Source organism: Globicephala melas, chromosome 10 (genome assembly GCF_963455315.2).
Source record: "Globicephala melas chromosome 10, mGloMel1.2, whole genome shotgun sequence".
Taxonomy (NCBI): Eukaryota; Metazoa; Chordata; class Mammalia; order Artiodactyla; family Delphinidae; genus Globicephala; species Globicephala melas.
This window is the reverse complement of record NC_083323.1, coordinates 80,279,761-80,305,771: the sequence shown is the minus strand read 5'-3', so window position 1 is coordinate 80,305,771 and position 26,011 is coordinate 80,279,761. Positions and strand designations below refer to the sequence as shown.

The 26,011-nt window shown below is 35.9% G+C and overlaps 1 protein-coding gene across 5 annotated transcripts in view; it reads left to right on the top strand.

The window, feature by feature from the left end:
- Positions 1–26,011, top strand: part of BMAL2 (basic helix-loop-helix ARNT like 2) — a 143,200-nt gene that overhangs the window by 94,792 nt on the left and 22,397 nt on the right. For 3 of the 5 annotated variants that reach the window (XM_060305890.2, XM_060305889.2, XM_060305887.2), the window contains exon 16: positions 13,219–13,283. In XM_060305890.2, coding sequence (XP_060161873.1) covers positions 13,219–13,271 — 53 coding nt within the window. In that variant the 3' untranslated portion in view covers positions 13,272–13,283. Of the gene's footprint in view, positions 1–13,218; positions 13,284–14,432; positions 14,509–26,011 lie in introns of those variants that run through there. The other 2 variants (XR_009565420.2, XM_060305888.2) reach the window with 2 other exon arrangements.

The following is a 26,011-nucleotide window of genomic DNA, read 5'->3' as shown; positions in this document are numbered from 1 at the left end:
TGCCAATCTATGCATAATAGGAATTCCAGGAGAAGAAAGAGAAAAGGGGACCAAAAATGTATTTGAAGAAATTATGACTGAAAACTTCCCAAACCTAAAAAAGAAAACAGATATCCAGGTACAGGAAGCACAGAAGATCCCAAACAAGATGAACCCAAACAGACCTATACCAAGACATATTATAATAAAAACAGCAAAAGTTAAAGATAGGATTCTAGAGGCAGCAAGAGAAAAACAAAGAATTACAAGGGAACCCCATAAGGCTATCAGCTGATTTCTCTACAGAAACGTTGCAGGCCAGAAGGGAGTGGCAAGATATATTCAAAGTCCTGAAAGGGAAAAATTTGCAACCTAGTATACTCTACGCAGCAAGATTATCATTTAGAATAGAAGTAGAGAGAAAGAATTTCTCAGATAAACAAAAACTAAAAGGATACAGCAATACTAAACCTATCCTAAAAGAAATATTGAAAGGTCTTCTTTAAATAGAAAAGAGGCAAGAAACTATAGGAAAGAGAAAATCACAATTGGAAAGTAAATCACTTAAATAAGCCAGTATACAGATTTTAAAAATCAAAACAAATTTTTGTGAGGTAATAATAACCACAATGAACAGCAAAAGGATAAACATGAAGATGTAAAAGAGGACATCAAAATAATAAAATATGGAGGAGGAGAGTAAGAAAATGTAGGGTTTTTTTCTTCTAGAATGTTTTTGAGCCTGTATGAATATCAATCTAAAGCAAGTAGATACAGGAAGGGGTTAACATACTTGAAAAACAGGATAACCACAAATCAAAAACATACAATAGATTCACAATAGCCAGAAAGAAGAGAACACAAGCATAATATAAAAGGAACTCATCAAACCACAAAAAGGAAAAGAAAGGAATAAAGAAGAAATACAGAATCAACTGGAAAACAAGGTTTAAAATGGCAATGAATACATATCTATCAATAATTACCTTAAATGTCAATGGAATAAATGCTCCAATCAAAAGACAAAGTGGCAGATTGGATAAAAAAACAAGAGCCTACAATATGCTGCCTACAATAGACCCACTTTAGGGCAAAGGACACACATAGATTGAAAGTGAGGGGATGGAAAAAGCTATTTCACATAAACAGAAATGACAAGAAAGCAGGGGTTGCAATACTCATATCAGACAAAATAGACATTAAAACAAAGGCCATAAAGAAAGATAAATAAGGACACTATTTAATGATAAAAGGATAAATAGAAGAAGAGGATATTACACTCATCAACATATAAGCACCCAATAGAGGAGCACCCAAATACATAAATCAAGTACTAACAGACATAAAGGGAGAACTTGACAGGAATGTGATGATAACAGTAGGAAACATTAACACCTCACTCACACCAATGATCTTTTAGACAGAAAATCAATGAGGCAGCAGAGATCCTAAATGATACAATAGAACAGTTAGACTTAATTGATATTTTCAGGACATTACATACAAAAAAAACCACAGAATACACATTCTGTTCAAGTGCACATGGAACATTCTCTAGAACTGACCACATACCAGGGCACAAAACAAGCCTCAACAAATTTAAGAGTATAGACATTATGTCAAGTATCTTTTCAGACCACAACTGCATAAAACTAGAAATCAACCACAGAAAAAGAAATGAGAAAAAAATGATTACATGGAGACTAAACAACATGCTACTAAAAAACCAGTGGGTCAACAATGAAATCAAAGAGGAAATTAAAAGACACCTTAAAACAAATGACAATGAAAACACAACCATACAAAATCTATGGGATGGAGCAAAAGCAGTTCTGAAAGGGAAGTTCATAGCAATACAGGCCTTCCTCAAAAAACAAAATCACAAATAAATAACCTGACCTACTACCTAAAAGAATTAGGAAAAGAACAACAAATGAAACCTAAAATCAGCAGAAGGAAGGAAATAATAAAGATCAGAGAGGAAATAAATAGAAGAGAGATTTTAAAAAGTAGAAAAAATCAATAAAACCAAGAGTTGGTTCTTTGAAAGGGTAAACAAAATTGACAAACCTCTGGGCAGGCTCACCAAGAAGAAAAGAGAGAAGACCCAAATAAAGAAAATAAGAAATGAAAAAGGAGAAATAACAACTGATACCACAGAAATATAAAAAAAAAAAGAAGAATTATATGCTAACAAATTTGACAACCTAGAAGAAATGGACAAGTTCCTGGAAACATACAGCCCACCAAAACTGAAGCAAGAAGAAACTGATAATTTGAACAGACTGATCACTAGAAGTGAAATAGAATCTATAATTTAAAAAAAAACTCCCTACAAACAAAAGTCCAGGACCAGATAGCTTCACAGGTGAATTCTACCAAACATACAAAGAAGAATTTATACTTATCTGTCTCAAATTCTTCCAAAAGATTGAAGAGGGAACACTCCCAAAGACATTCTATGAAGCCACCATCACCCTGATACCAAAACAGGACAAAAACACACTATCAAAAAAGAAAATTACAGGCCAACATCTGATGAATATATATGCAAAAATTCTCAACAAAATATTTGCAAACCAAATCCAACAACACATGAAAAAGTTCATACATCACAACCAAGTTGGATTCATCCCAGGATCACAAGGATGGTTCAACATATGCAAATCAATCAATGTGATACACCACATCAACAAAAGAAAAGACAAAACCACATGATCATCTCAAGAGATGCAGAAAAAGCATTTGATAAAATTCAACATCTATTCATCATAAAAACCTCTTACCCAAAGTGGGTATAGAAGGAACATATATCAACATAATAAAAACTATTTATGACAAACTAACAGCCAATATAGTACTCAATGATGAAAAGGTGAAAGCCTTCCTGCTAAAATCTGGAACAAAACAAAGATGCCCACTCTCACCACTTCTCTTCAACATAGTATTGGAAGTCCTAGCCACAGCAATCAGACAAGAAAAAGGAATAAAAGTTATCCAAATTGGAAGGGAAGAGGTAAAATTGTCATTATATGCAGATAACATTACTATATATAGAAAACTCTAAAAGCTCCCCACAAAAAATTCTAGAACTGATAAACAAATTCAGCAAAGTAATGGGTACAAGATTAACATACAGAAATTGGTTGCATTTCTTTACACTAACAATGAAATATCAGAAAGGGAATGTAAAAAAAAATTCCTTTTAAAATCACATCCAAAAAAATAAAATACTTAGGAATAAACCTGACCAAGGAGGTAAAAGACTTATATGTTGAGACCTATAAAACATTAATAAAGGAAGTTAAAGATAATTCAAAGAAATGGAAAGATATCCCATGCTCTTGGATTGGAAGAATTAACATTGTTAAAATGGCCATACTACCCAAAGCAATCTACAAATTTAATGTAATCCCTATCAACTTACCTGTGACAATTTTCACAGAACTAGAAGAAATAATCCTAAAATTTATATGGAACCATAAAAGACCCAGAATTACCAAAGCAATCCTAAGGAAAAAGAACAAAGCAGGAAGCATAACCCTCCCAGACTTCAGATAATAATACAAAGCTACAGTACAAATCATTAATCAAATAATACAAAGCTACAGTACTATACAAATCAAAACAGTGTGTTATTGGCACAAAAACAGACATATGGATCAATGGAACAGAATAGAGAGCAAAGAAATAAACCCACACACCTATGGTCAATTAATCTTTGACAAAGGAGGCAAGAATATACAATGAAGAAAAGGTCTCTTCAGCAAGTGGTGTGGGGAAGGTTGGACAGCTGCATGTAAATCAATGAAGTTAGAATACACCCTCACACCATACACAAAAATAAGCTCAAAATGACTTAAAGACTTAAATATAAGACATGACAACATAAAACTCCTAGAAGAGAACATAGGCAAAACATTCTCTGACATAAATCATAGCAATGTTTTCTTAGGTCAGTCTCCCAAGGCAATAGAAATAAAAGCAAAAATAAACAAATGGGACCTAAATCAAACTTACAAGCTTTTGCACAGCAAAGGAAACAATAAACAAAACGAAAAGACAACCTATGAACTGGGAGAAAATATTTGCAAATGATATGACCGACAAGGGCTTAATTTCCAACATATACAAACAGTTCGTACAACTCAGCAACAAAAAAACAACCCAATGGAAAAATGGGCAGAAGACCTAAATAGACATTTCTCCGAAGAATACATACAGATGGACCACAGGCATATGAAAACATGCTCAACATCACTGATTATTAGAGAAATGCAAATCAAAACTACAATGAGGTACCACCTCACACGGTCAGAATGGCCATTATTAAAAAGTCTACCAATAACAATTGCTGGTTGTTAGGGGAACCCTCCTACACTGTTGGTGGGAATTGGGAAGTTGATGCAGGCATTGTGGAAAACAGTATGGAGGTATCTCAAAAAACTAAAAATAGAGTTGCAATATGATTCGGCAATCCCACTCCTGGGCATATATCCAGACAAAACTATAATTCAAAAAGTTACATGCACCCCTATGTTCATAGCAGCACTATTCACAATAGCCAAGACATGGAAACAACCAAAATGTCCATCAACAGATGAATGGATAAAGAAGATGTGGTACATATATACAATGGAATATTACTCAGCCATGAAAAGAATGAAATAATGCCATTTGTAGCAACATGGATGGACCTAGAGATTACCATACTAAGTGAAGTAAGTCAGAAAAAGAAAGACAAATACCATATGATATCACTTATATGTGGAATCTAAAATATGACACAAATGAACCTGTGTACAAAACAGAAACAGGCTCACAAACATAGAGAACAGACTTGTGGTTGCCAAGGGGGAGGGTGGGTGGAGGAGGGATGGACTGGGAGTTTGGGGTTAGCAGATTCAAACTATTATATATAGAATGGATAAACAACAAGGTCCTACTATATAGCTCAGGGAACTATATTCAATATCCTGTGATAAACCATAATGGAAAAGAATATAAAAAAGAATATATATATATATATATATAACTGAATCATTTTGCTGTACAGCAGAAACTAACACAACACTGTAAATCAATTCTACTTCAATAAAAAATGTGCAATGGTGAAAATGAAAAAAATGAAATATAGAACAGTGCTAAGAAAATAAAAATCAACTATAATTTTACTACCTAGTGAAAAACCACAATTGATACTTGAATATTTCTTTTTTCTAGGCCTTTATATTCTGATGATTTTTTTTGAAGTTAGAATCCTGCTATTTATACAATTGTATTATTCTTATATTTTTTGTAGGAAAGTAACAGATGTATATCAGTTAAAAGTCAGTATTGAAAGGCATAAAAGTACCAAAAAAAAAATAGAGGGGGCAACTTACTGTTAATTCTCATTCTCTAGATCAACCACTGAAACTTTTTTTTCACTGACTATGGTATTTGTAGTTATATTTCTAAATATGGGTCTATTGGCACTTCCTGATTTATCCAGAATGGGTATAGAACAGGGAGCCAACAATTTATTTAAAATATTCCCCTCCTATGGAACATTTAGGATGTTTGGAAAGTTTTACTATTATGGATAATATGTCAGTTAACATCCTTCTACACAAATGTTTACTATTTTGTTTAGAATGACTTTATTGAAGTGTAATTACAGATCAACATTGCCCAATTCCCATGAAGTTTGTATACAGTGTTCTATCTAGAGTTAATTTTTACCTGGTTAAATATGTCGATATTTCCTTTTTTTTAATCTTGTTTGCTTTTATGCTCAAAAAGAAAAACTTTTCCACCCCAAGATCGAATAAACACACACCTGTATTTCCTCCTCGGTGTCATGTGCTTTTATAGTGTCACCCTAAAGGCTTCGATCTAGCTGAAGTTTATTTTAATTGTTAACCATACAGAAGTTTACTTATTCTTTCCAAAATATTAGCCACTTGCCCCACAACCATTCAGTGACTAGTCCTTCCTTTTCCCACCATTTTGAAATGTTACCTTTACCATCAATTAAGTTGTTATATACTATTCTGGAACCTATTTGGAAAAGAGGTGGTGGTGGAGATGCAGGTAGTGGAAGGTAGGGAGGGGAGAGACTTCCGTGCTATTGAGTTAATCTGTCTATTCTTTCACCAGTACCAAACCGCTTAAATTAATTAAATGTAATAGTATATCACCTTTTCTTCTGAAGGGTTCAGAACATGACTTTCCAAAACATGCTGCTTTGGCAGATTATTTTAAACTGAAGGCACTTGAGAACAGCAGGTACAGGAAGGGCTCTGTGACTCCCCCTTTCTACCTAAAAGCAGGACATGAAATTTCCCCAAAGAAAGATGCCTTCCCTGTACCAGGAAGAGAAGAACATTCTTTCACCAGAAACTGGAAATCGATGTTGAAATGGACCTGTACAAACACACCTTGTAAAATAACACCAATCTTCCATCAGTTTCCCCCGTTTAGTTCCTAGTCACTGTCCCACAATTTACTGCCCCTAGCCCAAGCTCCTTTGTCTTATCACATCCCCACAATTTATCCTTCCTCGTGTAAAAATGGATATAAACTTTTGGGCCTAATAGCTTCTTCAGGTCTTCATTTTCCTTCTAAAGAGATCTCATGCACACACAAAAAATTAAAGCAATTTGAATGCTTTTCTTCTGTTAACCTGTCTTTGTCAGTTTAATTCTTAGGCCCAGTAGCAAAACCTAAGAGAGTGGAAGGAAGTTTTTCCTGCGCCACACTTTTTCATTCCTTTTCACTGAAAAGTTTTAAAAATAAAAATATGTATTTCTATGAATTTATAAATTCATAAAGTAGCGAGAATAGTAGCCTTTTCTGATCTCAACATTTCTTCTTCAATAAACTTTTAAATTTATCAGACTACAAATAGATCACTTAAGTCAGTTAATCACACTTATGTTACAACTGCGTCTTTGAGGAATGGTGTTGATGTGTTTAGCATTCTTCTATGCTTTTGTTATATATAGAAGACGTTTATTCTTGGAACAACCATCTGTCCAATGCTACAGGCTGCATTCCCTTAAGTTGCTGACATTCTGAGGGAATAAGAATAAAATCTAACTTTTATTAAATTCTTAAAACGGCAGGCACAGTTCCTAAACCTTTTACATGTATTAATTTAAGCCACCTAAGAACCCTGAAGATAAATGCTGGTATTGCCCCATTTTACACATGAGGAAACTGAGGCTCAGAGTTAAATAACTCAACAATGTTTCCCAGCTCGTAAGCTGTGGAGTTGGATCCGACCTGAGCGGCCCAGACTGTTGCTCTTAACCTGCGTTTTGGTAAACCTCTTGATTTGCTGTGGGACTCTCAGGGTCTTTCTACCTTCCCCTAACCCTGTCCTAAACGCAATGCACCACTATTTTTCTTTTCTTTTAAATATTTTTTAAATTGTAAAACACACAATACAATTTATTGTCTTAACCATTTTTAAGTGTACAGTTCTGTAGGATTAACTATATTCACATTGTTGTCCAATAGATCTCTAGAACTTTTTCACCTTCAAAACTGAGACTATACCCATTGAACAACTCCCTGCTTCCCCCTCCTCCCAGCCCCTGATAACCACAATTCTACTCTCGGTTTCTATAAGTTCAACTGCTCCAGATCTCGTATAAGTGGAGTCATACAGTATCTGTCTTTTTGTGACTGGCTTATTTCACTCAGCATAATGTCTCCAAGGTTCATCTACGTTGTAGCATATGCTAGGATTTCTTCCTTTTAAGGCTGAATAATATTCCATTATATGTATATACCACATTTTTATTCGTTCATCCATCAATAGACATTTGCTTCTACCTCTTGGCTGTTGTGAATAATGCTTTTATGAACATGGGTGTACAAATATCTCTGCAAGATCCTGCTTTTAATTCTTTTGAATACATACCCAGAAGTGGGATTGCTGGATCATATACGGTAGTTCTGTTTAACTTTTTGAAGAACTGCTATGCTGTTTTCCGTAGTGGCTGCACCATTTTACATCCCTACCAACAATACACAAGAGTTCTGATTTCTCCACATCCAAATAACACTCGTTATTTTGTTTTGTTTTTTATAGTGGTCATCCTAATGGGTGTGAGGTGATATCTCATTGTGTGTTTTTTTTTTAATTTTATTAGAGTATAGTTGATTTATCATTGTGGTTTTCATTTGCATTTCTTTAATTGTTCGTGATGTTGTGCATCTTTTCATATGCTTGTTGGCTATTTGCATATCTGCTTTGAAGAAATGTCAAGTCCATTGCCCATTTTTCAATCAGGATATTTTTGCTATTGAGAGTTGTAGAAATTCTTTATACTTTGGATATTAACCCCTTATCAGATACATGATTTGTAAATATTTCTCTCATTCTGTATGTTGCCATTTCACTGTTGTTTCCTTCGATGCACAGAAGGTTTTAAGTTTGATGCATTTCCATTTGTCTATTTTGTCTTTTGTTGCCTATACTTTTGGTGTTTATTTCCATCTCAGTTGCTGAAGTATATAACCTATCTATCTGGGAAAGAAATACATTACAAACTTTTAAAGACCATAGTGAAACGAATTTTGAAAACCTTAGGAAATTTCAAATAGGTAGAAGGAAATTATATTTACAAATCATTACTTAGTTCAGCATAGTAAATATGAGAAGCTAATTTACACAGTTATAAAAGAAGAAATGGGACAAAGAAGAACTATTCTTCTAAGATATCTAGAGGAGGTATGGCAGGACATGGTATTTATGCCACCATCCTCTTCACATGCATGGCAGACATGGCTAAAGAAATAACATAATTTTTCTTGTTGAATCCAACTGGGTTTCAGAATCCTTCTCAACACACTGCTCCAGGCAACCACTCATAATCAACTGAGGCAACATATAGATAAAATCTATTTATCATCCTGTCCTCAAGCACCTCCAAAACAACATTAGGTGAAGGAGAATTCCTCAAACATGCCACATTGAAAAAGAGTCATGATTGCAGATTCATAATGATTACAAGCATATTAAACTCACTAAGAAGTTCCCCCAGAAAGAAATTACTGAACTGATTAATCCATTGTTTCCTAATTTGGTATTATCATAGAACCCTTTTTGTCACATTGTTCCTTATTAAAATACTATGAAATTAGATTTTTATGAAATAGGTAATATTTGAAAAAAGAAATAGGTAATATTTGAGATATTGAAATAGTTCTCTGATATTTCCCATTGAAAGATCATTTTATATTGCTGTCAATACTCTGAAAAATGTTAGTCAACTTTATTTTACATCTTGTGGAATCTGGTCTGCACAAATTGTTTAATTTGTTTTCATTGAAATATAGTTGATTTAGAATATTATATGTTTCAGGTGTACAACATAGTGATACAATATTTTGTAGATTATACTCCACTTAAAGTTATTAAAAATTGGCTATATTCCCTGTGTTGTACAATATACCCTCACAACTTGTTTATTTTATACATGGTACTTTGTACCTCTTAACCCCCTACCCCTGTATTGCCCCTCCCCACTTCCTTCTCTCCACTGGTAACCACAAGTTTGCTCTCTGTCTCCATGAGTCTGTTTCTATTTTGTTATTCATTTGCTTTATTTTTTAGATTCCACATTTAACAGATAACATACAATATTTGTCTTTCTCTGTCTTATTTCACTAAGTATAATAGCCTCCAGGTCCATCCATGTTGTTGCAAATGGCAAAGTTTCATTCTTTTTTATGGCTGAGTAGTATTCCATTGTATGTATGTGTGTATGTATATATATATATATATGTATATATATACACACCACATCATCTTTATGCATTTGTCTGTTGATGGACACTTAGGTTGCTTCCATACCTTGGCTATTGTAAATAATGCTGCAATGAACATTGGAGTGCATGTATCTTTTTGAAATACTGTTTTCAATTACTTTGGGTACATACCCAGGAGTGGAATTGCTGGGTCATATGGTAGTTCTATTTTTAGTTCTTTGAGGAACCACCATACTGTTTTCTATAGTGCTTGCACCAATTTACACTCCTACCAACAGTGTACTAGGGTTCCCTTTTCGCCACCTCCTCACCAACATTTGTTATTTGTGGTCTTTTTGCTGATAGGCATTCTAACAGATGTGAAATGACATCTCATTGTGGTTTTGATTTACATTTCCCTGATGACTAGTGAAGTTGAACATCTTTTCTTTTCACGTTCCTATCAGCAATCTGTATGTTTTCTTTGGAAAAGTGTCTATTCAGGTCTTTTGCCCATTTTTCAATTGGGTTGTTTGTAATTTTTTGGTATTGAGTTGTATGGGCTGCTTATATATTTTGGATATTAACCCCTTATTGGTCATACTGTTAGCAAATATTATCTCCCATTCAGTAGGTTGTCTTTTCATTTTCTTGACGGTTTCCATTGCTGGGTTAAAGCTTTTAAGTTTAATTAGGGCCCATTTGTTTATTTTTGCTTTTGTTTCATTTGTCTTAGGAGACAGATCCAAAAACATATTGCTACAATTTATGTCAGAGAGTGTTCTGCCTATATTTTCTTCTAAAAGTTTCATGGTATCAGATTTTAGATTTAGGTTTTTAATCCATTTTGAATTTATTTTTATATGGTGTGAGAAAATATTCTAATTTCATTCTTTTGCATGTAGCTGTCCTGTTTTCCTAATATCATTTATTGAAGATTCTGTCTTCTCTCCATTGTATATTCTTGCCTCCTTTGTCATAGATTAATTGACCATCGGTGCATGGGTTTATTTCTGAGCTCTCTATTCTGTTCCATTGATCTATGTGTCTGTTTTGTGCCAGTACCATGCTGTTTTGATTACTGTAGCTTTGTAGTATAATATGAAGTCTGGGAGGATGATACCTCTAACTTTGTTCTTTTTTTTCAAGATTGCTTTGGCTATTCAGGGTCTTCTGTGATTTTATTAGGATTATTTGTTCTAGTACTGTGAAAAATGTCATGGGTATTTTGATAGGGATTGTATTAAATCTGTACATTGCTTTGTGTATACAGACATTTAACAATATTAATTCTTCCAATCCATGAAAATAGGATGTCTTTCCATTTCATTGAATCTTCTTCAATTTCCTTCATCAATGTTTTATAGTTTTTAGAGTATAGGTCTTTCACCTCCTTGGTTAAGTTTATTCCTAAGTATTTTATTCTTTTTGATGCAATTTTAAATGGGATTGTTTTCTTGCTTTCTCTTTCTGATAGTTCATTATTAGTGTATAGAAATGCAACAGATTTCTGTAAATTAATCCTTTATCCTACAAGTTTACTGAATTCATTTATTAATTCTAATAATATTTTGGTGGAGAATTTAGGGTTTTCTTTATGGAATATCATGTCATCTGCAAATATTGAAAGTTTTACTTCTTCCCTTCCAATTTGGATGCCTTTTTTTTTTTTCTTGTCTGATTGCTGTGGCTAGGACTTCCAATACTAAGTTGAATAGAAGTAGTGAGAGTGGGAATCCTTGTTTTGTTAATGATTTTAGAGGCAAAGCTTTGAGCTTTTCACCATTGAGTATGATGTTACCTGTGGGTTTGTCTTAAATGGCCTTTACTATGTTGAGATATGTTTCTTCTATACCAACTTTGATGAGAGTTTTTATCATGAATGAATGTTGAATTTTGTAAAATGCTTTTTCTGGGTCTATTGAGATGATCATGTGATTTTTATCCCTCCTTTTGTTCACGTGGTATATCATATTGATTGATTTGCAGATATTGAACCATCCTTGCATCCCTCAAATAAACCCACTTGATCATGGTGTATGATCCTTTTTATATATTGTTGAATTCAGTTCGCTAATATTTTGTTGAGGAATTTTAAACCTATATTCACCAGAGATATAGCCCTGTACTTTTCTTTTTTTATAATGTCTTTGTCTGGTTTTGTTATCAGGGTCATGGTGGTCTTTTAGAATGAATTTGGAAGTGTTCCCTCCTCTTCAATTTTTTGAAAGAGTTTGAGAAGTCTAGCTATTAGCTTTTCTTTATCTGTTTGGTAGAATTCCCCTGTGAAGCTATCTGGTCCTTGTCTTTTGTTTGCTGAGAGTTTTTTTGATTACTAATTCAGTTTCACTACTAGTGATTAGTCTGTTCCTCCTGATTCAGTCTTGGAATGTATGCTTCTAGAAATTTATCCTTTTCTTCTTGATTATCCTATTTGTTGGCCAGAACTATTTGTAGTATTCTCTTATAGTTTTTCGGTATCTCTGTGATGTCAGTTGTAATTTCTCCTCTTTTATTTTTTATCTTTATTTGGGTCCTCTTATTTTTTCTTGATGAGTCTGGCTAAAGACTTATCAATTTTGTTATCTTTTCAAAAAACCAGTTTTTGGTTTCATTGATTTTTTTTCTTTTTTTCTTTTTTTTTTTTTTTTGGTCTTTATTTCCCCTCTGATCTTTATTTCTTTTCGGGGAGCTTTGTTTGTTCTTCTCTTTCTAATTCCTTTAAGGTGTTAGGTTAGGTTGTTTATTTGAGATTTTTCTTGTTTCTTGAGGTAGGCCTTTATTACTATAAACTTCCCTTTCAGAACTGCTTTTGCTGCGTCCCATAGATTTTGGAAACTTGCGTGTTTATTGTCATTTGTCTTGAGGTATTTTCTGATTTCTTCTTGGATTTCTTCACTGACCCATTGGGTTTTTATTAGCATGTTGTTTAGTCTCCACGTGTTTGTGTTTTTCCTACTTTTCTACCTGTAATTTATTTTTGGTTTTATACTATTGTGGTTAGAAAAAATGCTTGATATAATTTCTATCCTCTTAAATTTGTTGAGTCTTGTTTTGTGGCCTAGAATGTGATCTGTACTGGAGAACATTCCATGTGCACTTGACAATAATGTGTAATCTGCTCTTTTTGGATGAAATGTCTGATAGATATCTCTTAAGTCCAACTGGTCTATTGTGCCATTTAAGACCACTGTTTCCTTGTTGATTTTCTGTCTGGATCATCTGTTCGTTGATGTAAGTGGGGTGTTAAAGTCCTCTACTATTATTGTATTATTATCAATTTCACTCTTTATGTCTGTTAATATTTGCTTTATGTATTTAGGTGCTCCTGTATAAGGTGCATATATGTTAACAAGCATAGTATACTTTTCTTATATTGATCCCTTTATCATTATATAATGCCCTTCTTTGTCTTTTGTTATATAGACTTTGTTTTACTGTCTATTTTGTCTGGTATGAGTATTGCTAACCCTTCTTTCTTGTTTCCATTTGCAGGAAATATTTTTTCCATCCCCTCACTTTCAGTCCATGTGTGTCTTCAGTCCTGAAGTGGTTCTCTTGTAAGTAGCATATAGATGGGTTTTGCTTTTCTTTAATCCAATCAGCCACTTTATATCTTTTGATTGGAGCATCTAGTCCACTGACAATTAAAGTAATTATTGATAGGTATGTTCTTATTGCCATTTGTTACTTGTTTCCTGGTTGTTTTGTAGTTTTCTGTTCCTTTTCTTTTTGGTTTAATGATTTGTGGTTTAAACAAATTTAAACCCTTTGTGGTTTAATGGTTTTCTTTAGTGGTATGCTTGTGTTCCTTTCTTTCTAGTTTTTGTGGTTTTTGATTTGTGGTTACCATGGGGTTCATAGATGTTGACCTATAACTATATCTACTTGTTTTAAACTGGTAGTCACTTAAGTTCAAATACATTCTAAAAGATCTAAATTTTTTCACTCCTCCCCCCCTTTTGTGTTTTTGATGTCATATTTTACATCTTCATGGTTATTCCTTCACTGTTTATTGTAGTTATAGTTGATTTTACAATTTTGTCTTCATTTTTTTGTCTTTTAATATTTTTACTAGCTTATTTAAGTGGTAGATCCACAGAATTTACTATATATATGCCTTTACTACTGCAATTTTCCCTTTCCTATAGAGTCTAACTTCTTTTCCACTTAGAGAAGCCCCTTTAATATTTCTTTTAGGGTAGATTGATAAAACTCTTTCAGTTTTTGCTTATCTGAGTTCTTTATCTCTTCTTCAATTCTGAATGACAATCTTGATTGGTAGCATATCCTACGTTGTAGGTTTCTCCCTTTCAGAACTTTAATGTATTATGCCACTCCCTTCTGTCCTGCAAAGTTTCTGCATAAAAATCAGCTGATATCTTATGGGGGTTCCCTTGCATTGACTCTTTGTTTTTCTCTTGCTGACTTTAGAATTATCCCTTTAACTTTTGCCACTTTAGTTATATGTCTTAGTGTGGGTCTGCTTGGTTTCATATTGTTTGGGACTCTCTGTGTTTCCTGTACCTGTATATCTGTTTCCCTCCTCAGATTCAGGAAGTTTTCACCATAATTTTATCAAATACATTTTGACCCCTTTCTCTCACTCTTCTCCCCCTGGGACCCCTATAATGTGAATGTTGGTATGCATGATGTTTTCACAGGTCCCTTAAACTGTTCTCATTTTTTTAAATTTGTTTTTCTTTTAGCTGTTCTGATTGGACAATTTCCATGATTCTATCTTCCAGATCACGTATGTGTTCTTCTGTATCACCTAATCTGCTTTTAATTCCTTCTAATGGGTTTTACATTTCAGTTATTTTATTCTTCATGTCTGAATGGTTGTTTTTTATATTCTCTAGTTCCTTGTTAAAATTCTCACTGTGGTCGTCTCTTTTCCCTAGTTCAGTTAACATTCTTAGTACTAATGCTTTGAACTCTTTGATAAATCATTTATCTCTGTTCAGTTAATTGGTTTTTCCCTTGTTCTTTCATTTTAAACCGATTCTTCTGTCTCCTTACTTTGCTTAACTTTCTCTTACTCTATGAAGTTAGGTGAAACAGTTACCTATCCTGGTCTGGAAGGGGTGTCTTTGTGTGGGAGTGACCCTATGCAGCCTGTGTGTGCCCAGTGACTATGGTGAAGAGCTGTATCTGAAGTGAGCATGAGTCACATCTTCCCCCAGGGTTTGCTGGTAGCTGTTACCTTGGTAGGATGTGGGGCTGGACACAAAGGGGCTAGAGCCAGAGCCAGAGCCAGGTGTGAGCCACGGCTTCTCCTCTGCTTAGTGACCAACGCCACCTTATTAAGGGTAGGGTGTGTCCTAAGTTGCTGGAAAAGAAGTCCTGAAGGTAGAGTCCAGGCTGGTTTTGTTCCCTCTAAGCATGTGTGTTCTTCCCCCTCCCAGCCTTGGCACCTTTGCCCCAGAGGGGAGCAGTGCTGGAGCAAGAGGGGCTGGAGAGGGCACCCAGTGTGGGCCCACACTGGGGTGGTCTGGCACACCAATCAGAGTTCCAGATTGCTTCTAATCTGTTGCCTCCACATGTGCCAGGAATAGTTGCCCTGACCCCATTTCAGATGCTGGGTCTGAGGCAGCTTCATCCTACACATCTGTGCATTCTGCTAAGCCCTGACTGCCTTCACCCTAGTGTTCAGCTATGCTATAGAGCGAGAGGGGGCCAGAATGCGTGCTCAGCTTGGGCTGGGGTGGTCACTTCCAGTCTGCTTCCTCTGCCTTGTTTTGGAAGTAAGCAAGTATGTGTGTGGTCTTCACGAATGGAGTCTAGGTTTCTTATAGCCCACTATCAGTTCTACTGGTTTTCAAACCAGCTAAGGGGATTCATCCTCTCAGTGTTGGATCCCAGGGCTGAGTGCCCAGTAAGTGGTTTGAACTGCTCTGAATCTTTGTAATCCTTCTCTTCTGTGTCCCCTCCTAGGGGCACAGGTCCCCAACATGATCACTTCTCTTCTCTTCCTATCCAGCTCTGCATGGATCTTTCTTATAGCCTTGGTTGTAGAAAAGTCTTTCTGCCAATTTCTCATTTGTTTTCAGTGACAACTGCTCCACATGTAGATGTATTTTTGAAGTGTATGTTGGGGGAGGTGAGCTCTGGGTCCTTCTACTCTGCAATCTTGATCTACTTCTATTTAATTTTTACTGACTAAAAAGGAAGATTTTTTTAAAAGAATATCATATCTTCAAACTAGGAATGAAAATTTGAAAACTGGGAAGAGAAAGAAAGTCTAAAACACTGTCCTACTTTTAGTGACTATTATAACCCAAAATGATTAAAAAGATTGAATAACTAAACAAAAGGGATGATGTAATTATTAATATGCTATCTACCTGGTATTTTATACAAATGAGAAACATGGCCACTCAGGCCCACTACCTAGAGTCTGGCTCTCACTTAACTCTAGATTTTTGTGTTTACATAGGTATAATTTTGGTGAGCATTTATTAAATTGGTCCTTTTCAAGAGATTATAGAAAATAAATCAAGTCCTTAAAAATCATAGCAGCAGTTGCTGTGAATATGCAAGTTTGCAAAACATCTTAAGGCTTAATGTTTTTCACTCTCAGATATGTGTGTTCACAGGAATACCTGTTAAAAAACTAAATCTAGCCTTTCTAAAACAGAAAAACATACTGTATGGTGCAAAACCTTATAAGGACCTGATTTCGTAAACATAAATTAACATGGAAATAGAATTCACCAAAAAAAATGTAAAACTCCACACTGGTTCTAAATATCTGGTCCTGGGATAAGTAACATCAGTATCACCTGGGAGCTTGTCAGAATGCAAATTCTTGTGCCCCACCCCAGGCCTACTGATTGAGAAACTCTGGGATTAAGGCCCAGTAATCTGTTCGACCAAGTTTTCCAGGTGATTCTGATATACGCTAAGGTTTGAGAATTAATCTAGTTCACATATGCTATTAGTATGATCTATGTTACCTAGACTCTTTGAAGTTTCTCATTCTGTGTGATCTTGATAATAATGGAAATTCCCCACATTTGAGGAGCAGAATACAGAGGCTGTTTTCCAAATATAACATCTAATGAGCAATCAGAAATGACCCTCCCTCTGTAGCAAAATAGAGTATAAAAATTGTCTCTGTATTTTTAGAACATAAAAAGATTTGCTAGCATTTTCAGGAAAACAAGCCAGCTATAAAAGATCCATTCTGTTGTCACTAAGTTTAGATGATTGCTCTACAAATAACAAATAAAAGGGGAAAAAGTACAGGATAAGAGTATAGTATAGCTATGAAATTGACTAATATCTGTGGCAGCTTAAGAAGAAAATAGTGTAGTTCTTCCCCACCTATGAAAACAGTCCAAACTCATATAAATAGAAAGAGGACATTTTAAATAGTGGAGGCTGTCCGCAAGCCAAATAAGAGGGCATCTTTGCTCTAAGGATTGAAGGGACATCCCACCCCACAGAGCAGATCCAGTGGCTGCACCTCTGTAGGAGGCTGTCTGCTATATAGAGGTGGCATCTGGTACTGGGCCATGGTGGGTGGCTTGAAGGCTCTAGTCACAGCCACCACCTTCTGAGGGGTTCCTGAAATCTACCCGCCCTCTGTAGACCTTCACATTCACCTTCATAGCAGTGTGAATTTTGCTGAAAAACTGGGTTCCCTAACCAGGCATTTGAAAAAAATCCTGAGTAATATTTCCATTTGGAGAGACACTTCATAATTTTCAGATAATAATGACACTCCCTCTAGGGCAGAGTTTCTGTACCTTGTCACTATTGACGTTTTAGGCTGGGGGAGTCTTTGCTGTGGATGGCTCTTTTGTACACTGTAGGATGCTCAGCAGCACCTCTGGCCAATACCCACTAGATGCCAGTAACAACCGCCATGGTGACAACCGAAAACATCTCCAGACATTGCCATTGTCTTCTGGAGGAAGGGGTGCAAAATCTCTCCCCTCTCTCCCAAGTTGAGAACCACTGCTCTAGAGAGATCATTTCCCCTTTTTGTTAAAGTGGGTAGGAAAAAAATCACCCTTCCTTTTCTTTATCTTCATTAAAACCACTACTCCTTTGATCACTCTCATTTTTCCTTATTTATCCCCTCCCCTCACGCATCCTCCCTTCTTCCCCAAAACACATACAGTCTTTACTTCCTTCCACAACTGGACTGGTCCTCAAAGGCTATCGTTTGGCTTACTCTTAATCAATGTTCAACGCCTTCGCCCCATTGTCCTTTAGCCTCAGTGAACCCCAGAAAATCCCAGTTCTGGATCAATTCAGCTCTCTGACGACCCCACACCTACACTAGGACTACCAAGTAATAACACTCGAGAAAATCGTAAGTCTGCATAAATGCATGGTCTCCCACTCATGAGCCTCAGTGAGGCAGCCTGAAGTTCTTATTTCTCTTCACCCACCTCCATCTCTTCCATCCTCACCTGGAGTGGGGAGCTCATACACACATTGGAACGGTGTTCAATATTAACAACAACAAAAGTTGTTTGGATTTGGTTTGGTTTTGTCTTATTAATACTGCAGATTGAAGAATGGAAAATGTTGGAGGTGGGAGACTGGGACTGTAGGAGTGACCCACTGAATGGACCCACACTTACCCACCACAATGAGCCAGGAACGGTCCTTTCCCAGCCCTGACCCTGAAGGGCACATTCAGGAGGGATCTAATAGGAGAGGAGAGGGGTAGGAAAAAAATGAGGTGGGGGTAGAAAAAGAAAGCCAGGGAGAGAACGTGCTACTGGATGCCTACCTCAGTCTGATTCTGTATAAGTTTGTGACCAGATGGGCCATAGTAAAATTTTACTCCATCTATTGACCCCCACATATGGTCCTAGTGAGCTAGCTAAGGGTAAGTTTGTAATATTGTGCTCTCCTGGTAATGGACTGTATCCACATGCCCTTTCAGGCACTGAAGGGCCTGACAATAAGGCTACACATATATTTCTAAAGCCAGTTGTCTTGCCCATTTCCATTAACAGCTATTTCAGACCATCCCCACTTTCTTCAAACCTTTTATGTTACTACTTTGTCTGTATTTATGAAAGATAACTTTGCATATCACTTCACCATGTTCACCATAAAAACAATGCAGAAACCTAGTATTTGATGTGGTCAGGACTTCTCATTATTTGATTAACTGAAAAGGTTGATTAAAATAGAGAATTATGCAGAGTGATATCAGCAGGATGGCAGAGTAGGAGACACTAGGTTTCATCCTCCCATGGGGGGAAAATAAAACAATGGGACACCTATCCATGAATGATAATAGTCCAGTGAGAGCTTAAGAATCCAATTAAGAACCTGCAGCAGCACAGGGGAGCAAAAACTAGAACTAACCACACAGAAAGGACACTAAGAAGATCGGCATAGCTGAGACACCTGGAGATGGCTAAGAACAAAGACAAAGGGTGGGGTTTAACAGTATCAGCCACATGGTAGTTGCCACCAGTCCAAAGCAGCCTGCTCTACAGAGGACCCTGATGGCCTTTGCCACCAAGGACCTCAACTCCTGCAGCATCTAGCAGCTGTGGACTCTCCCTAGCTTCCACAGCAGAGGACACCACAGTGTTCATCAGCATTGGACCCCAGCAGCCTGCTATGGAGAAGACACTGGCAGCTTCAGGGTAACCAACAGCCATTGCCACCACAGATCCCCATAAATGGGGACATTGCTACTGTCACCCTTAAAGAAGGATCTGCTGTTACCCAGTCCTGGGAGCAGGGCCACCCTCTCCTAATACTATGCATACCCTATACCCCAGAGCTGTGGCCACTCTGCTCAGACCATGTTCCAAACCCCAACTCCATAGCTGCTCCACAAACACCTGCACCTCACACAACATTATCAGTGTTGCAGCAGGGGTTCCTATGACCTGGGCACTGACACCACCACCACCCCAGACCCAGGAGCTGTAGTCCTTCCACATGTGCCAGCAAACCATAAGAGTATCAGCAGTTATTTCAGCAGAAATGTTGCAGACCAGGAGGGAGTGGGATGAAATACTCAAAGTGCTGATAGAAGAAAGTGCCAACCAAGAATACTCTTCCAAGCAAAGTTGTCTTTCAGAATTGAAGGAAATATGGAGTGTTCCAGACAAAGAAAAGCTGAGGAAGTTCATCATCACTGGCCTTACAAGATAGTTGTTTATGGGAGTTCATGATGAAACAAAAAGACACTAATTAGTAACAGGGAAACGTATGAAAGTGTAAAACTCACTGGTAAAAGTAAACATATAGTTAAATTCAAAATACACTAGTGTTGTAATGTGGGTCACTCATACTCTAAGACTAAAAGATAAAAATATTAAAAATAACTACAGTTTGTTAATGGATACACAAGGTAAAATGATATAAATTATGATATCAAAAACAAAATATGTGGGGAGCAGTGTAAAAATGTAGAGCTTTTGTATGTGTTCAAAGCTAAATTGCTTTCAGCTTAAAACAAACTTATAAATGTTTTTTGTAAGTCTCATGGTAACCACAGAGCATAAGTGTATAATAGATGCACAAGAGATGAAGAGAAAGGAATCAAAGCACACCACTACAGAAAATCACAAAGGAAGAGAGCAAGAGAGGAAGAAAGGAACAACGGACTAAAAACAATCAGAAATCAATGAACAAAACAGCAATAATTTGTTTAAATGTAAATGGCCTAAATTCTAAAAGACAGAGTGGCTGAATGGATTAAAAAAGACTCAACTATATGTTGCTACAAGAGGCTCACTTTGCCTTTAAGAATACACATACACTAAAAATGAAGGGACAGAAAAATATATTCCATGCAAATAGAAACTAAAAGAACATAGGGGTGGCTAAACTTATACCAGACTAAGTAGACTTTAAGCCAAAGTCTAAGAGACAAAGATGGTCATATAATGATAAATGGGTCAATTCATTAAGAGGATATATTAGTAAATATTTCTATACCCAATATAGGAGAACCTAAATATATAAAGTAAATATTAACAGATCTGAAGGGAGAAATAGGCAGCTATACAACAATAGTAGAGGACTTTAATACACCACTTTCAAGAATCCAGACAGATCATCTAGACAGAAAATAAGGAAATATTGAATATATACTACACACTAGATCAGATGAACCTAAGAGATATTTACAGAATATTCTACCCAACAGCAGCAGAATACACATTCCTCTCAAGTGCACATGAAATGTTCTCCAGGATAGATCATATATTAGTCCACAAAGAAGTCTTAACTTTAAAAATATTGAAATCATATTAAGCATCTTTTCTGACTATATTAAGCATTTTCTCTCACTATAAATGTATAAAACTAGAAATCAATCACAAGAAGAAAATTAGAAAATTCACAAACATAGAGATTAAATAACATGCTCCTGAACAACCAATGGGTCAAAGAAGAAATTGAAAGACAAATCAAATAACACTGTGAGACAAATGAAAATAGAAACAATGTACTAAAATGTATGGGGTGCAGCAAAAGAATTTCTCAGAAGGAACTTTATAGTGATAAATGTCCACATTAAAAAAAAAATCTCAAAATGACCTAACTTAACACCTCAAGAACAACAAACTAAGCCCAAAGTTAGTAGAAGAGAGGAAATAAAGATCAGAGCAAAAATAAATGAAATAAAGACTAAAAAGCTAACAGAAAAGATCAATGAAACTAAGCTTTTAAAAATTTGGTATTTTGTATTGGAGTATAGTTGATTAACAGTGTTATGTTAGTTTCCGTTATACAGCAAAGTGATTCAGTTATACATATACATGTATCTATTCTTTTAAAATTATTTTCCCATTTAGGTTATTACAGAGCATTTAGTAGGGTTGCCTGTGCTATTCAGTAGGTCCTTGTTGATTATCTATTTTAAACATAGCAGTATGTACATGTCAATCCAAAAAACTAAACTTTTTTTAAAAAAATAAACAATAGACAAACCTTTAGCTAGACTTAACAAGAAAGACGACACAAAATTGTAAACAAAAAAGGAAGCATTACAACTGGTACCATAGAAATACAAAGGATCATAAGGCTACTATGAACAGTTGTATGCCAACAAAGTGGACAACCTAGAAGAAATGGATAAATTCCTAAGAACATATAACCTACCAAGACTGAATCATGAAAAAATAGAAAATCTGAACAGACCAATTACTAGTAAGGAGATTGGGAGGTTTTGATTACTGATTCAAAGTCCAGAAGTAGATGGCTTAACTGTTGAATTCTACCAAACATTTAAAGAATACATACTAATCCTTCTCAAACTCTTCAAAAAAAAAAACTGAAGAGGGAACGCTTCCAAAGTCATTTAAGAGGCCAATATTACCCTGATACCAAGCTAGATGAGGACACAAGAAAAGAAAGTTACAGGCTAATATCTGTGATGAACATAGATACAAAAATCCTCAACGAAATATTATAAGACTGTATTCAACAGCACATCAGAAGGATCATACACCACAATTAAGTGGAATTTAATCCAGAAATTCAAGGATGATTCAACACACACACACACACACACAAAATCAACGTGTTACACTACACTAATGTGAACAAAATGGGAGATAAAAATCACATGATCATCTCAATAAATGCAGAAAAAACCTTTGACAAAATTCAATATCCTTTCATAATAAAAAGCTGTCAACAAAGGTGGTATAGAAGGATTGTACCTCAACATAATAAAGGGTACATATGACCAGCACACCGCTAACATCATATTCAGTGATGAGCAGAAAGCATATCCTCTAAGATCAGGAAGAAGATAAGGATGCCCATTTGTGCCACTTTTATTCAACATAGTACTGGAAGTCCTAGCCAGAGCAAGTAGACAAGAAAAGGAAATAAAAACATTCAAATGTGAAAGGCAGAAGTAAAATTGTCTGTTTGCAGATGACATGATCTTATATATAGAAAGTGCTAAAGAATCCACTAAAAAACTATTAAAACAAATGAATTCAGTAATTTTCAGGATACAAAAATAAACATTTAAAAACTCAGTGGCATTTCTATACACTAACAAACCATCAAAAAAAAGAAAGTAGTCTCATTTGTAATAGAAAAAAACCAATAAAATAATTAGGAATAAATTTAACCAATGTTACAAAAAAACTGTACACTGAAAACTATAAAACATCAATGAAAGAAATTGAAGAAGACACAAATAAATGGAAGGATATCCTATGCTCATGGACTGGAAGAAGTAATATTGTTTAAATGGCCATACTACCCGAAACAATCTTCAGTTTTAATGTATTCTGTATCAAAATTCTAATGGCATTTTTCACAGACATAGAAAAGATGTATGGAGCCACAAAAGAACCTGAGCAGCAAAGTAATCTTGAGAAAAAAAAAAAAAAAGCTGTAGGCTTCTTTTTCAAATTATATTACAAATATCATGTATTTGTAATATATATTATATTCCAAAGAAGAATGTACAAGAGAAAAGGAGAGTCTCTTCAGTAAATCGTGTTGGGAAAACTGAACAGCCACATGCAAAAGCAAGAAACTGAACCCCTACCTTATACCACACACAATAGTCAACTGAAACTGGATTAAAGACTTGAATGTAAGACCTGAAACCATAAAACTCGTAGAAGAAAACAGAGGGCATGCTCCTTGACATCAGTCTTAGCATTGATTTTTTGGATTTGGCACCAAAAGTAAAGGCAACTAAAGCAAAATAAACAAATGGGACTACATCAAACTAAAAACAGCTTCTGTACAGCAAAGGAAACCATCAACACAATGAAAAGACAACCTACAGAATGAAGGAAAATGTTTGCAAATCATATATCTGATAAGGGGTTAATATCTAAAATATACAAGGAACTCATAAAGCTCATTAGCAAAGAAAGCAACCCAATTTTTAAAATGTACAAAGGACCTGAATAGACATTTTTGCAAAGAAGACATACAGATGGGCAACAAATACATGAAAAGATGCTCAACACTACTAATCATCAGGGACATGCAAATCAAAACCACAATGACATATCCGTTCATATCTGTCAGAATGGCTATCATCAAAAAGACAAGAGACAAATGTTGGTGAGAATTTAGAGAAAAGGGAACTGTTGTACACTGCTGGTGGGAATGTGAATTGGTATAGCCATTATGAAAAACAGTATGGAGGTTCCTTTAAAAATTAAAAATAGAACTACCATGTGATCTAGGAATCCTACTTCCAAGTATATATATCCAAAGGAAATGAAATTAGTATCTCAAAGTGATATCTGCACCCTCACATTTACTGCAGTGTTATTCACAGTAGCCAAGATATGGAAACAATCTAAGTGTCCATCGGGACTTCCCAGGCGGTCCAGTGGGTAAGACTCTGTGCTTCCACTGCAAGGGGCATGGGTTGGATCCCTGGTTGGGGAAATAAGATTCTGCATGTCGTGTGGTGTAGAAAAAAAAAAAATTAAAAATGTAAGTGTGCAACAAACTGAACAAATGGAGAAAATGTGAGATATGTAATATTCGGCCATAAAAAAGAAGAAAACCCTGCCATTTGTGACAACGGATGAACTTGGAGGATATTATGCTAAGTAAAATAAGTCAGACAGAAAAAGGCAAATGCTGCATGATCTCACTTATACAGAGAATCTACAAAGTGGAACTCAGAGTAACAGAGAGTGGAATGGTTATGACCAGGGGCAGAGAAGTGGGAGAAAAGGGGAGATGTTGGTCAAAGGGTACAAACTTCAGTTAGAAGATGAATAAATTCTAGAGACCTAATGTACATCATGGTGACTATAGTTAATAACATACTGTATACTTGAGATCTGCTAAGCGAGTAGATTTCAAGTGTTCTCATAACGCACAAAAATAATGGTAGCTATGTGATGATGGATGTTAATTAACTTGTTTATGGTAATCATTTCACAATGTATACATAAATCAAAACATCACATTGTACACCTTAAATATATACAATTTTTGCCAATCATACATCAATAAAACTAGAAAGAATTATTGTAAACACACTAACAAAAAATAGAAAGTCACTTTAAAAATGCTACATGTATAACAAACATTTTGTTTTAACCTAAAAATTGGGCCTCCATTTGTTAATAATTCTGAGTTAGGACCAAGGCATTTTGGGGGCGGTCCATTACCTGGAGTTCTGCAGAAACCATGCCAATGATTTATCATTTGTGTTGTCCAATCTGAATTTCTTTAGTTGAAGAAATGTGAGTGGAAAATCCTACTAGATTTTTTGTTTAGGTTTTATTTTTTTAACTCCAAACATTTAAAGTTGCATTACCCACACCTACTTTAACAAAAACAAAAAAGGGCAACTCACCGTTTTAAGATTTTTTTCCCCAAAGCTTAACTTTCATAAAAACAACGGTTTACATTAGCCAAGGCAATGAGTACAACTGGATGAACAGGTCACAAGGGGAAAGGTTCCTTCAGCAGGGAGTCTGTGTACAGGGCTCCTGCCACGCTCCACATCTTTCCACCGAGCCCACCTGTTCACCGCGCACAGGGCCATCCCTCCATCCTCCTTCCCATCTGAACAGAAGAGGGCTCCTCTTCTTGTCCAAAGAGCCCTTCTCCTGGACTCTGCATCTGGTCTCCCAACACCTTAGCCACCTCAGTCTGTCTTCTCTTTTGTTTTCAACATCTCCCTCTTTTCTACCTCTTCCCCTTCGGCATTTAAACCTACGCTATTGACTCTTGGTAGCAAAGCAATCATCCTCAGTTCCGTGTATTCCTCTTCACAGCTTGCCCAGAGTCCATGCTGCCTGCTTTCAGTTTCTCCCCTCCAAGGTACTTCTTCCCTCACACTCCTCACTGAATTTCTCATCAAGTTCACCAGCGACCTCCTTGTTGTCTCTAGCATTTCTTTCTTTTTAATATTCGTTACTGCAGACACCTTCCTCCCCTTCCTGAATCTGCTTTCCTCAGCTTCTGTGATATCTCACTCCTGGTTTCCTTCTCAGCTCTCTGGCCATTTCAAATGGTGGAATTCCTTCAGGCTTAGTCCTAGGCTTTTTCTTTCTATGTGGCCTATATTCTGTGATCTCATCCACAAGTAGAGATTCCCTACCACCCAATTGCTTATGATTCTCAAATCTATGATTCTATCCTAATCTTTCTCCTGAGCTCCAGAACTGTGTCTCCAACTGCCTACTGGTTACATCTACCTATTTGTTCCAGAAAGACCTTAAATCTCAACGTGTCCAAAACGTAATTCATCCCTTTGCCCTTCCTCCTCAATCAGCTTTTCCTCCACGGCCCCTTGTTTTTCTGTAGCCACAAAGATTTACCCAGTTTTCAAGCCAGACAC